This window comes from Hemicordylus capensis, chromosome 7 (genome assembly GCF_027244095.1).
Source record: "Hemicordylus capensis ecotype Gifberg chromosome 7, rHemCap1.1.pri, whole genome shotgun sequence".
In the NCBI taxonomy this organism is placed as follows: Eukaryota; Metazoa; Chordata; class Lepidosauria; order Squamata; family Cordylidae; genus Hemicordylus; species Hemicordylus capensis.
In genome coordinates, this window is record NC_069663.1 from 20,494,295 (window position 1) to 20,506,841 (window position 12,547).

Consider the following 12,547-nt stretch of genomic DNA (forward strand, 5'->3'; position numbering starts at 1 on the left):
TGCCTGCCCATCATGATTTATTTAAAGCACAAAAGGAAGCAGTAAGTTTCCTCCTCTTGGGCTCAATCCTGAGGCTTGTGCTATTAATGTTTGAATATTGCTTGGGGTTGCATCTGAACACAGCCTGTGTCAAGTTATGCTTATTAAAATGAAATTAAACCACTGGTCTGAAAAATGAGCCACATTGGTCCTGTTGATCTTGTCCTTTTAGTATTAAAATTTCTAATTCAGCTCGGGCTTTAGGGCAGTGATTATGCGGGTCAAAATCTAAAAACCATTTACCCAACTAGTAAACACCCTTTTTCTTGTATTGGCATGTAGCGCAATTAAGTGTCCATAGCGGTAGGAAAAGGCTAGAGTCACCTACTATACCAGCCACTTTGGGGGTTATCATACTTTTGTATTGACTTTTGCTCTAAAACTGAGCTTCCTTCCAGATTCTCCATCCTAACTGACAATACAAACTAGCAGGGATCGTCACCACAGAGACGCTGAAGGATAGAGAGGCGACACTCCTCGTCCACAGAGGGGAACTACAAATGGCAGCAATCAGCGACTAAGCCAGACTCACCACAGAGGCTGAAGGGTAGAAGGGCTCAAACGAGTATGTAGCGGGAGGAGGGATGTGTGCCGGAAGTTCTCATCTCGTGACGCAACGGATTATGTGCCGGAAGTAGCTCTGGGACGCTCTGCGACTCTCCGAGGAGGGAACGGAGCTAAGCTATGGCGGCTCCCGCGATTCCTCCGCCGCCGCCGCCCGGCGGGCCCCCCGGGGTGCCGGGCGGGGGGCCTGGGAAAGGGCCGGCGGCTGTCGCGGGAGGCGCGAAGAGCGGGGAGGAGCGGCTGAAGGAGATGGAAGCCGAAATGGCACTGTGAGTGGGGGGGGGGGGGAGGCGGGGGGAGTCCTCGTCAGTGTTCCCTGTCAAAAGGGGCTCCTAGATATTGTGGACTACAACTCCCAGAACCCCCAGCTGCAACGGTTTTTACTTGGGGACTATGGGAGTTGGAGTCCACAACATCTGGGAACCCCTCTTAGAGGGAGCACTGGTCCTCGGTTGTGGGGGCGGGGAAGGGAGCCTCGGGTAGGCAGGGTGATGAGGCTGGGGTGGATCGAAGTGTTGCTGCTCTTCACGTGCTGCTCCTCAGCAACCTCAAGAAGCCACTGAAGTGGCTTCACAGCAGAGTGGATGGCGAGTTGGTTTCCTGGACTGAAGGGGGGCCCCTCCAAAGAGAGCCATCAGTGACCTTGGGAGGGCCGCACACCACTTTGGCCCTCCATCTGTCTTGGGACTCCCCGCTCCCATTTACCCCAGCCGTAGTGGCCACTCGTTCGGTATGATGCTGGAGGGGACATAGGCAGGTGCCTTATACCAAGTCAGGCCCTTGGTCCATCTAGTTCAGTACTGTCTGCACAGACTGGCAGCGGCTTCTCCAAGGATTCAGGCAGGAGTCTCTCCCAGTTTATCTTGGAGATGCTGCCAGGGAGAGAACATGGAACCTGCAAGTGTGCAGGTGCTCTTCCCAGAGCAGCCTCATGCCCTGACGGGAATATCGTACAGTGCTCACACACATAAGTCTCCCATTCCAATGCAAACTAGGGTTTACCCTGCTTCTCAAGGGGAACAATTCATGCTTGCTACCACAAGACCAGCTCTCTTCCCATGGGGCACCATGCTGTGTTGCTTCCCTCCTGCTAACTATAAGAGCCACCACTTTCAAAGGTGCCGGTGCCTGATGATGATGATGATATTATTATTATATTTATTTATTTATTATTTGTTATCTGTAGTTGCTCCTAGGCCTTCTCTGTAATTACTCCTGGGCTCTGGAATGCACTCCTTATAGCCGTTCGTGATTCAACATTTTTACCCACCTTTAAATGAGCCCTTAAGACACATCTTTTTAGCCTGGCTTTTAGTAATGTTCTAAATCATTTTATATTGCTGTTTTGATGGTGGTATTTTACTTTTATTGTATTTGGTGAACCGCCTAGACTAGAGCCTTGGGAGTCAGGCAGTATATAAATTAAATAAATATGAAATATTGTACATACTGCTTTTCAACAAAACATTCTCAATGGAGTTTATGCAGGAAAAGGAACAGGATGATTCCCTGTCCCAAAAGGCTTTCAAACTAAACAGCAGCACAAGGGAGACACCAGCAACATCCAGTGGTGTGCTGGAATAGGATAAAGCAGGGATTCTCAACCTTGAGTCCCCAGATGTTGTTGGACTTCAACTCCCATAATCCACAGCCACAGTAGCCTTTGGTTTGGGATTATGGGAGTTGAAGTCCAATAACTTCTGGGGACCCTCCAGTAACTTCTGGGGACCCAAGGTTGAGAATCTCTGGGATAAAGGATAGTTGCCCTCCCCTATAAATGGAAGAGAGCCACCACTTTCAAAGGTGTCTCTTTGCCCAGTTAGCAAGGGTTGAGAGGGTTCTGGGGAACTGGAAACCTAGGGAGAGGCTGTCTGGTCTACTGTCAGTTTTGCTCAGTTCTGACAGCTTGTAGCACCGAGCTAGAGGAGTGAGCTGAGGTGCCCCCCAGTTTAAATCCTGCTTTAGTAAAGTACTCAAAATATGGTCGTGAGTGAGCTACCATCTCCAATAGGGGGCTGCTAACATTGTTATTTCTTGCTCTAAAATGCAGAAGTCTTCAACCACCGTAATTCAAAGTTATAAAGGCTGATACAATGAAATCAGAGAGCCAAGCAATTAGAAGTGGTTGCTGTTGAAATGGGTGCTTATCAGTATATAAAGCAGAGTTTCTTAACCTTGGGGCTGCAAATGTTGTTGGACTACAACTCCCATCATCCCCAGATATGGCCTTTGTGGCTGAGGATGATGGGAGCTGTAGTCCAAAAACATCCCAAGGTTAAGAAACCCTGATATAAAGCATTTGAATTCTAAAGAGCACAGTATTGATGTGATGAATCATTTTTGCAGGTTTGAGCAGGAAGTGCTTGGTGCACCTGTCTCTTTGCCTCCTGTTGCCCCCGTGGTGGAAGCTGTCCCAGTGGCCCTCGCAGTGCCAGCTGCCGTGCCCCCTGTCCCTGTCATCCGACCCATCATTGCCACCAACACTTATCAACAGGTGAGGAGTTGATTTGAAGCCAACTCACCAACTGAAGACCAGCGGTCTAGCAATGGCATTGGCTGCACTGGCTGCCAATATGTTTCCAGGCAAAATACAAAATGCTGGTTATTACATTTAAAACCCTCAATGGCCTTGGCCTGGGTTACCTTAGAGAGTGCCACCTTCTGTATGATCCCCATTGGATGTTAGGGTCATCTGAGGAGGTGTTACCTCCGGTACGTCTGGTGGCAACACAGAACTGGGCCTTCTCTGTAGCTGCTCCTGGGCTTCTTTGCTTAGTTAGCAGGGGTGTGCAGAATGAGTTTTATATCTGTGTGCGGAATGAGTTTTGTTACGAGTGGCAGTATCAAGGCAGTGTCTGTGCATGTGCATTCAGAAGGGGGCCTTCTTGATTCAACCTGAGCAGGATCTAAAGTTAGCTGAGCGGACATCAAAAAACTTGTGGGCGCATGCACCTGTGCACACCTTAGAGGGAACACTGTTTTGCACATCTACTGAAGGCCCCCTAGCCTGCTGTTCTCTTTGCATGTGGCCACTCTAGAGGGACATAAAGCATCAAACAATTAGGCTTGGCTTAAAGGTGTGCCCTGGATCTGAAAAGGTTAAAGATGACTGTTCTAGATCTCTAGTGTTTGCTCCCACAGTTCTATTAATAGCCCAAGATGACATATTTTCTTTTCTGCCCCATGTGTTCATCCATGGCATGGCCACCAGAAATTAGGCTGGTAGTCACAAAGAAAGGCCCCAGTTTCCTAAAATTTGCTCTCTGGGGAGATCTGGCAAGCTCTTCTGCTCTTGGTGTTAGACTTCTCTTTTTAGCAAAACCTTTGGAGCAGGAATGTTTCTCGCTGTTGAATTACTGTGATGAAACACAGTATTTAATGTTTGCCTTAGTGTTCCAACATTCATTTTGTTGTTTCATTGTATTCTTTTTTCTGTTATAAGCTGCTGTGTGGGTCTGAAGTAAAGGTGTGGTAAACATGGAGGTCATTCACACAATCGAAAACTGTGTTCCAGCCACGTTTGGGAGCTGTGGGTGCTCCCAATTTTCGGTTGTGTGGAAGCAAGGTAGGAGAAGAACCTGGGGAGTGTTTCCTTCTACCTGGCTTCCACACAGCAAGAAAATTGGGAGCACCCACAGCTCCCAAACTAGGGTAGAACACAGTTTTTGATTGTGTGAATGACCTCATTGTGTTGCTGAATGAATATTGCTCCAGTTCTCACAAGTCACAGTTTGTGGTTTTTGTTTCCACATTTGTATTATGATAGATATCAATGAATACTGCTCTTCTTGCAAAGTGTTCTTCTCTCCGTTTTCAGCTTTACAATCCAAGCTTTAGCAGGGATGAGAAGGATGAATATATGAAGGCTAAACTTCTGTGCTTGCCCATCTGCCCCACTGTGCCAGTGTCTATGGATGCTGAAGTCTCTCCTCCCCCCACCCCTTGCCTTCCAGGTCCAGCAGAGTCTGGAAGCCCGAGCAGCGGCAGCAGCGACTGTGGTGGCCCCTATCGTGGCTCCTCCAGTGCCCTTTGTGGGCCCAGGTATGGATGCTTTTGTGACCCTGAGCTGTGTCCTTTCGCTCCCAGAGCACTTTGCTAAGCAATATGTCATGCCCACACCTTCTTTAGTCTGTTTCAGAGGCAGGGGCAGCTAGAGAGTCTTCTAGCTTCAAAAAGAAGAGGACAAGGTAGACATGTTTGTTCCCGTCCAACTTCGACCCGCCCTGTGAGGTCCTCTCAGGTGGGCCCAGGGGAGATACGTGGGGCCCGGGCTCTCTGTTGCAGCCCCCTCATGGAACACCTTGCTTCCTGAGATTCGTAATGCCCCCTCCCTTCTGTCCTTTAAGAAGCTTCTGAAAATGTATCTATTCTGCCAGGGTGTGTGTTTGTGTGTTTGCTGTCTGCTGGTCTGCCTTGTCTTCTACGTTTGAAATGTTTTGTTCTTCCTTGATTGTAATTTATTGCATGCTGTTCCTAGAGAATTGACTGAAGAGCAGCTAAGGAGTATTAGAAATATTGCTGAGGGTTGTTCATCTGAGGAATGCATTGCTTTTCCAGATTATTGTGGGGACGGGCTCCGTATGGCAGCGTGCCATTTTTTCTCTTGTTGAAATTTACCTTAAAAACATACATACATCCACTTGGCATGGAGCCGAGCTGAAGGGGGTTTCAGTGTAATTTTCTGTGTTGCATCTTCTCTTCCAGCTGTCCCCCCACAACGACCTCCCATCCTCCGACCCACCTTTGTGCCTCACGTCCTGCAGAGATCTGGTAAGCTCTCTTTGTTTTACTTGTCTGCCACAAGGGTCCAGTGTAACCGCCTTGATCTGACTCCACCATAAAGAGAGAGGATTCTCTGGATATAGGTCTTCCATAGAGATGGGGCCTGGGCTCAGGCACAGAGCAGACGTTTTGCATGGCCAAGGTTCAATCTGTGGCATCTCCAATAAAAAGGGATCTCGGATCGCAGGGCTGAGAACATCCTGAAGACCATGAAGAGTGAGTGTTAGGCGAGATCAAGCCTGCTCAACTTAACCTGCACCCCCCCAACTGTTTTTAGACTACAATTCCCACAATCCCCAGCCACAGTGGCCAGTAGCCAGGGATTATGGGAGTTGCAGGCCAACGTCTGCAGGAGGGTCGAAGCTGAGCAGCCCTGGGCTAGATAAACCAGAATTGGCAAGGTAGAGAGATTCTTCCCCATTTCCTTCTTAAATTCTAGGCAAGTATGAGTCCCAGCCTTTAAGTGCATCCATCAGTGGAAACTGTGGAGGAGAGCTGATCTTATGGTAGCTCGCGTGAATTTTCCCGGTTGCCAAGCAACATCTGTTCTGGTTTGCATTTGGATGGATGACTACATGTGACCTCTGTCTGCTGTAAGATATTCTGGTTGTGAGGCTATAGCTCAGTGGCAGAGCATCTACTTTGCATGCAGAAGGTGCCAAGTTCCCTCCCTGGCAGCATCTCCAAGATAGGGCCGAGAGAGACTCCTGCCTGCAACCTTGGAGCAGCCGCTGTCAGTCTGTGAAGACAATCCTGAGCTAGATGGACCAATGATCTGACTCAGTAGAAGGCAGAGTCAGACCATCAACAGAACCCTAAATCAACTTTTATTTTCTGAATAGAAGCCTCTTTGATTAAATGTCTAACCTGTCCAGCCCAAGAGCAATCATCAAAACAACACAATATTTCCCAGTACTATCATTGCTAGAGGTGCCGGATAATGCAGCCTCCTGCTGAAACATCTGTCTCTTTCCAGGTGGCCCCCGACCCCTGCCGATGCGCCCTCCTCATCACCAGCCCATGGGGCCCCCCATGTCAGGTCCCCAGGGCCCGCCCATGCTGATGGGACCACCCATGCAGAGAGCCCCTGGGCCGCCCCTGGGGGGCATAGGGCCCATGAGGCCCGGTCCTGGTCCTCCGGTGAGTGCCCTTTTGGGGAGGGCAGGGTGGTGTTTGCTGGGCAGCGTGGTCCCCGTAGGACTGGCCTTGTGGCTGCTGCCAGGTTGAGGGAGGTGCGCTAGGCTGGAGACATGGAGAGCTGACCAGTCCAGACAGGAGGTGGGCCTGGCCAAGCCCATTGTGATTCTCTCTCTGCTGCTCGGCTAGGTTGGCCCAGGGCTCCCCGTCGGCCCTCTGGCTCCACTGGTACCCGTTCCTCGGCCTGTGGTGGCGCCTCCAAAGGTGAATCCCACCGTCATCCAGGCAGCTCCGACTGTGTATTCCTCTCCGCCTGTGAAGAAGCAAGAGGTGAGTGTGCTGAAACCTTAGCGAGGGGTGTTCCAGCTGTTGAAGCTGCACCAGTGTCCGGTGGGTGACTCTTTTCCATAAGAATGGCCCTGCTGGATCAGGCCCAAGCCTATTTGGCCAGCATCCCGTTCCCCACAGTGGCCCACCAGAGGAAATCTTGGAGAAGCTGCTGCCAGTCTGTGAAGACAATACTGAGCTAGATGGACCAATGGTCTGACTCAGTATATGGCAGCTTCCTATGTTCCTATGCCTCTGAGAAGCCCACAGGCAAGACGTGAGGACATGCCCTCTCTGCTGCTTTTACTCCCCAGCAACTGATATTGAGAGGCATCTTGCTTCTGGGCCTGAAGATGGCCCACGGCCACCAGACTAGCAGCTATTGTTAGACCTGCTCTCCGTGAATTTGTCTAAACCCCTTTTAAAGCCATCCAAGCTGGTGGCCATCGCCACATCTTGTTCAACCCCAGGACATGGAAGAAGGTAGAATCTCTGCCCCGAAATCCCTGAAGTGGGGCATTCCTTAGGTCAACGCCGAAGAGTTGCCTCTGCCAAGTGCCACACCTGGGTGCTGCAATATCTTCCTCTCTCCTGCAGGAGGAGCACCGAGAGCCCCCGCCGCCTGTGGTGGAAGAGAAGGAGCCCGCTGGGCTGGAGGAGCCGGTGATTGGCCCCAGCATGCCGGAGGTGGAACCTGCCCCGGTAGTGGACGTGCGAGGGCTTCCTCCGCTCCGTGGGCACGAGCTGGCGCCAGCGAGAGGGAAGCGCTCCCGGGGAGGGGATTCTGGATTTGTTCCCGTGGAGGTAATGAGAGAAGGACAGAAGACCCGCTTCTCTCCTAAGCCCTTCCTGAGGGTAGGGAGGGGGCTGGTGGCAGCCACAAATAGTGGCCGTCTAGTGAGCGAAGCCTAAATTTGTAGATCCTTGACTTTAATGCTCAGTTCAGTTTAGTTCATTGCGATCTTTGATCAAATACACAATCCAGATCAAATAAATCTACCCTGAAGGTAGATATCAATATAAATACATACATGCATATACATATGTAGAAACATAGAAGATTGAGATGATAAAATATAGGATAAAACAAAATTAAAAATTAAAAGGAGGGACGATTAAAACTGATGGTTGCTGACACACCATGAGTGAATTTTAATTGCAACCTTAACAGAATTTGGCTACTGAGTGCGAGGTATGTGTGTTTATCAGAAAGAAATAAGTTTATATAAAATTCACCTGAATTGTTGGGGTGTCTAAAAATGAGAGGAGCAATGTATTTGGAACACAGCTCATAATAGAAAGAACAATACAGAAGCACATGGCTTTAATGATTAACCCTTGACTTTAATGACTTAGACACCTTTTAAAGTGGTGATTCTCTTATATTTAGCAGCGGTGGTTGGGGTGGGCAACCTCTCTGCTAAAGGAGAAGAGAGCTGGTCTGGTGGTAGCAAGCATGACTCGTCCCCTTAGCTAAGCAGGGTCTGCCCTGGTTGCATAAGAATGGGAGACTAGAAGTGTGAGCACTGTAAGATATTCCCTTCAGGGGACAGAGCCTCTCTGGGAAGAGCATCTGGGTTCCAAGTTCCTTCCCTGGCAGCATCTCCAAGATAGGGCTGAGAGAGACTCCTGCCTGCAACCTTGGATGGAGAAGCTGCTGCCAGTCTGTGAAGACAATACTGAGCTAGACAGACTAATGGTCTGACTCAGTATATGGCAGCTTCCTATATTCCTAACTGGCCTTATCCATCCCCGGCAAAGCATCCCTCCAGTGACTGTTGCTGGTATCTGCCTTGTGTTTCTTTTTAGACTGTGAGCCCTTTAGGGACAGGGGACCATCTTATTTATGTATTATCTTTCTATGTAAACTGCTTTGAGAACTTTGGCTGGAGGGATAAATGTTTGTAATTTGTAGTCCGTAAGGCAAGTGTGAGCAGGAGAGAGTCTGGGTTTACCGTTGTTACTTATAGAGCTCACCTGGCAAAGGCAGGACATAACCTCTTGGCGTGATGTGCCCACTACGCTCTGCCCCCCAGACTGTAGTGGAGAGCACACCTGAGGACAAGAAGAAAACGAAGCAGGAGAAGCTGAAGCGCTGCATCCGCACTGCCGCTGGCACCTGCTGGGAAGACGCCAGCCTGCTCGAATGGGACCCTGGTGAGCCTGCGGAGCGGAGGGGTCGAGGTTGGGCCGGGTATCGGTAAGGACCTCCATTGCAGGAGAAAGCTGAGGCTATTCCTTTAGCCCTGGGGTTGGTCCACGTGAATACATGGGTGGACCCGTAGCTCAGTGGAAGGGCATCTGCAGGCTTGTATGCAAAAGGCCCCAGGATCAATCCCTGACATCTCCAGAAAGGGTGTTTTTTTTTAAATCCAAGATGACCAGTTCCTTCTCCTCCTCCATATCTTGTCCTTCTCTCCCCTTGTTCTTCCCAGATGACTTTAGGATCTTCTGTGGGGATCTGGGCAACGAGGTGAACGATGACATCCTTGCCCGCGCCTTCAGCCGCTATCCCTCCTTCCTGAAGGCCAAAGTCATCCGGGACAAGCGCACTGGCAAGACCAAAGGCTATGGCTTTGTCAGCTTCAAGGACCCCAACGACTATGTCCGTGCCATGCGGGAGATGAATGGTGAGGCCCAGTTCATGTTGGGGACCCAGGTGGTATTATCGGGGACCTAGGATTCTAAGGGTTGGGGTTATTTGTTCTCCTTGGGAGGCAGGCCTCGGGTCCCCCATTCCATGCCCAGTGGATGTTCCATGTCCTGTTCAAGCATTCTCTGACTGCTCTAGATTTTCCATAGGTGCATAGGGTGTGTGTGTGTGTGTTTAAAACACACAACAGTTTACATGTGTCCCCTGGGCACTTTCCCCCCACTAACTTGTTTTTCTTTTTATTTCAACTGTAATCACAGCATAAACGACAGCAAAATATAACCAAGGGTAAGCTGTCTCAAGCACAGAGACTGTCGAAACATATTCTCAGGGATACTTCACGGGTATTCCATTTTAGAGAACTGCTGTTTGGTGTCTGTGGTTGCCCAGTTTCCACGTTATTGTTGTCCATGAGACGGTGTGACCTGGGGTAGTTTGCACAGGCAAAAATACAGGCCCCAGCCTTGGTGGTTAACAGTGATCGGCTTACCTTCAGTTGCAAGGTCTATGGCTCCTCTCAAGAGGAGATTGTCCCATTAGCTAAGCAGGGCCTGGCCTGGTTGCATTTGAATGGGAGACTACGTGCATGAGCACTGTAAGATGTTCCCCTCAGGGGATGGAGCTGCTCTGGGAAGAGATCAAGGTTCCAGGTTCCCTCCCTGGCTTCTCCAAGATCCTGCCTGCAACCTTGGAGAAGCCGCTGCCAATCTGTGCAGACAATACTGAACTAGATAGACCAATGGTCTGACTCAGAATACGGCAGCTTCCTATGTTCCTAAGTACCTTCACGCTGCCCCCGCCATTGAGTCCAGCTAGTGAGGGAAAATGGGCTCTCTCCAGCCTCGGATTGAGCTGACTCGAATGGCACCACCTTACCGAATCGCTCCCCTTTCTCCTTGTGGCAGGGAAGTACGTTGGCAGCCGGCCCATCAAGCTGCGCAAAAGCATGTGGAAGGACCGCAACATCGACGTGGTGCGCAAGAAGCATAAGGAGAAGAAGAAGCTGGGGCTGAGGTAGCCAGGCAGAGGCGGCAGCATCTGCTATGGGCAGGCCCAGGGAAGCAAGGAAGGAGCCATCCTGCATCTCTACACAGGCCTGCCTCCTGGTGGGGGAGATGCGGAGCACAGGAACACTCTGCCAGCAGGAGCTCTCGGGCGCTCGACAGCTCCTCCCAGCAGCCGCCTCACCAGAGACATTCTGTCCACAGAGATAGTTGTGTGCAGGTGGATGGACCTGGACCCCTCTCCAAGCTCTCTACAGATGGCTTCGTGGACTCGTTGCTAAGGAGACCACAACCCACAGTCCCTGCTGCGGGGGGGGCGGGGGGGGGAGTCGGCGTGTACCAGTTTTCATCGGCGAAAGCATTCTAAGCCAATAAATTTCTGTTTGGATTGTCCCTCTTTTATTGTCCCCACTCTCCCGTGTGATTTGGCCAGTCTTGTCCTGTGGTCAGGTTCGGAGGTGCCAGAACGACAGTTTTTCTCTTAAACCTATTTAACAAACCTAGATTGACCCCCACAGGCCATCGCCGAATCTCGGCTTCTTTTGCCCAAATGGTAGTTAATCTGGGTCCCACCCCTTTCCTTCCCTTTCGCGATCTAAGTTTGCTGCTTTCGGTGACGGCCGAGCTTCTGAAACAAGGTTAAACTGAAAATGCAGGTTGCACCTCGGTTCAATGATAGCGACGTCCCTGCTGCAAGGGGGCAGTTGTGCAGGTCAGCCTTGCCAGACTGAAAACCCCCGTTTCTCGGCCCGTCTCTGTGAAGTGGTCCTCCTCTTGAGGCTCATCGGTCGGCCATCCTTATTGGGGAAAGGTGTTTGCGTGTGGGTGAGCAAAACAAAGCAGAGGAAGGGATGTGCCCCCTTTCCTCCCCTTGCCCTTCTGATGTTGACTGCTTGACCCACCTCCTTGGTATCCTCCGCGGTTCCGTCTGGGCTGTGCATGTGCGAGACAAACGGCATTGTCCTGAGGCTGCACAAACAGGAAAAGCCGCTTCAGCCGGGGCCACAAGAGCAGGAAGCAGATGGGAGAAGCGGAGGAAGGTCGTCACTTTGCCCCCAGTCGGGTCGGAGGCTTGTAGGGTCAGACACCAGCTGCCGAGCTGGCCAAGGCTCAGAACTGCTCTGCTGGCTAGATAAATAAGAGATGGGGAACCAGTGGGGGATAGACTGATGGACGATCACGGGAGAATTGAGACCAGTGGCTTCTGCCTTTAAAAAAGGAAAAAATACTGTTTTGCTGTAACTTGGGCCATCTTCTTGTGCTGGGGTTTAGTGCCAAAGTTGATGGATGAGGCTGTCTCTTGGGCTTAGTGGAGCCAGCATGGTGTAGTGGTTAGAGTGTTGGACTGGGGAGACCCGAGTTCAAATCCCCATTCAGCCATGAGACTAGCTGGGCGACTCTGGGCCAGTCACTTCTCTCTGTTTTAAAGAGTCGAGGAATCCACAGCCCAAAACTGTTCTACCCAGGTTTGGGAGTTGTGTGTGTGCTCCCAATTTTTGGTTGTGTGGAAGCAAGATAGGAGGAGAACCTGGGCAGAAGTGATTGTGTGGAAGCCAAGTAGGAGGAAAACCTGCCTAGCTTCCTGAATGGTATGGAGCAGTTTTTTAAAAAATACATATATGCTAATTTTTTACCTGGTGAAGTATAACTGAAGATACAACAGCAAGCAAAACTGCAAGTTGTTGGTTGATTGATTGAGTGCCGTCAAGTCGGTGTTGACTCTTAGCGACCACATAGATACATTCTCGCAGTATGAGATGATGCCTTTCAGCATCTTCCTATATCGCTGCTGCCCAGTATAGTACCAGCGGGGATTCGAACCACCAACCTTCTGCTTGTTAGTCAAGCATTTCCATGCTGTGCCACTTAAGGCTTCTAATATGTTGCCTATTGTGTTTTATGTTCTTATTGCTCCATTGCTGGTCTGAGTCCAAAATAAAGATGATTGATTGATGGGTGTAGGAGGCAGGAAGATGTCTGCAGATGGTTCAAGCATCTTTGGTAGACAATGAAACATTTCCAAGGAAGATTGCGGCAATCA

General features: G+C 50.3%; 1 protein-coding gene across 1 annotated transcript; it reads left to right on the plus strand.

The window, feature by feature from the left end:
• The first annotated feature begins 602 nt into the window (after nt 1-602).
• On the plus strand, nt 603-10,894 carry RBM42 (RNA binding motif protein 42). The gene is made up of 10 exons (XM_053268476.1): nt 603-872; nt 2,950-3,097; nt 4,557-4,644; nt 5,308-5,373; nt 6,362-6,525; nt 6,712-6,852; nt 7,447-7,653; nt 8,886-9,006; nt 9,285-9,479; nt 10,408-10,894. Exons 1-10 carry the CDS (start codon nt 724-726, stop codon nt 10,518-10,520), a joined length of 1,392 nt encoding a protein of 463 aa, XP_053124451.1. The 5' UTR covers nt 603-723; the 3' UTR covers nt 10,521-10,894.
• The last annotated feature ends 1,653 nt before the right edge of the window (nt 10,895-12,547 follow it).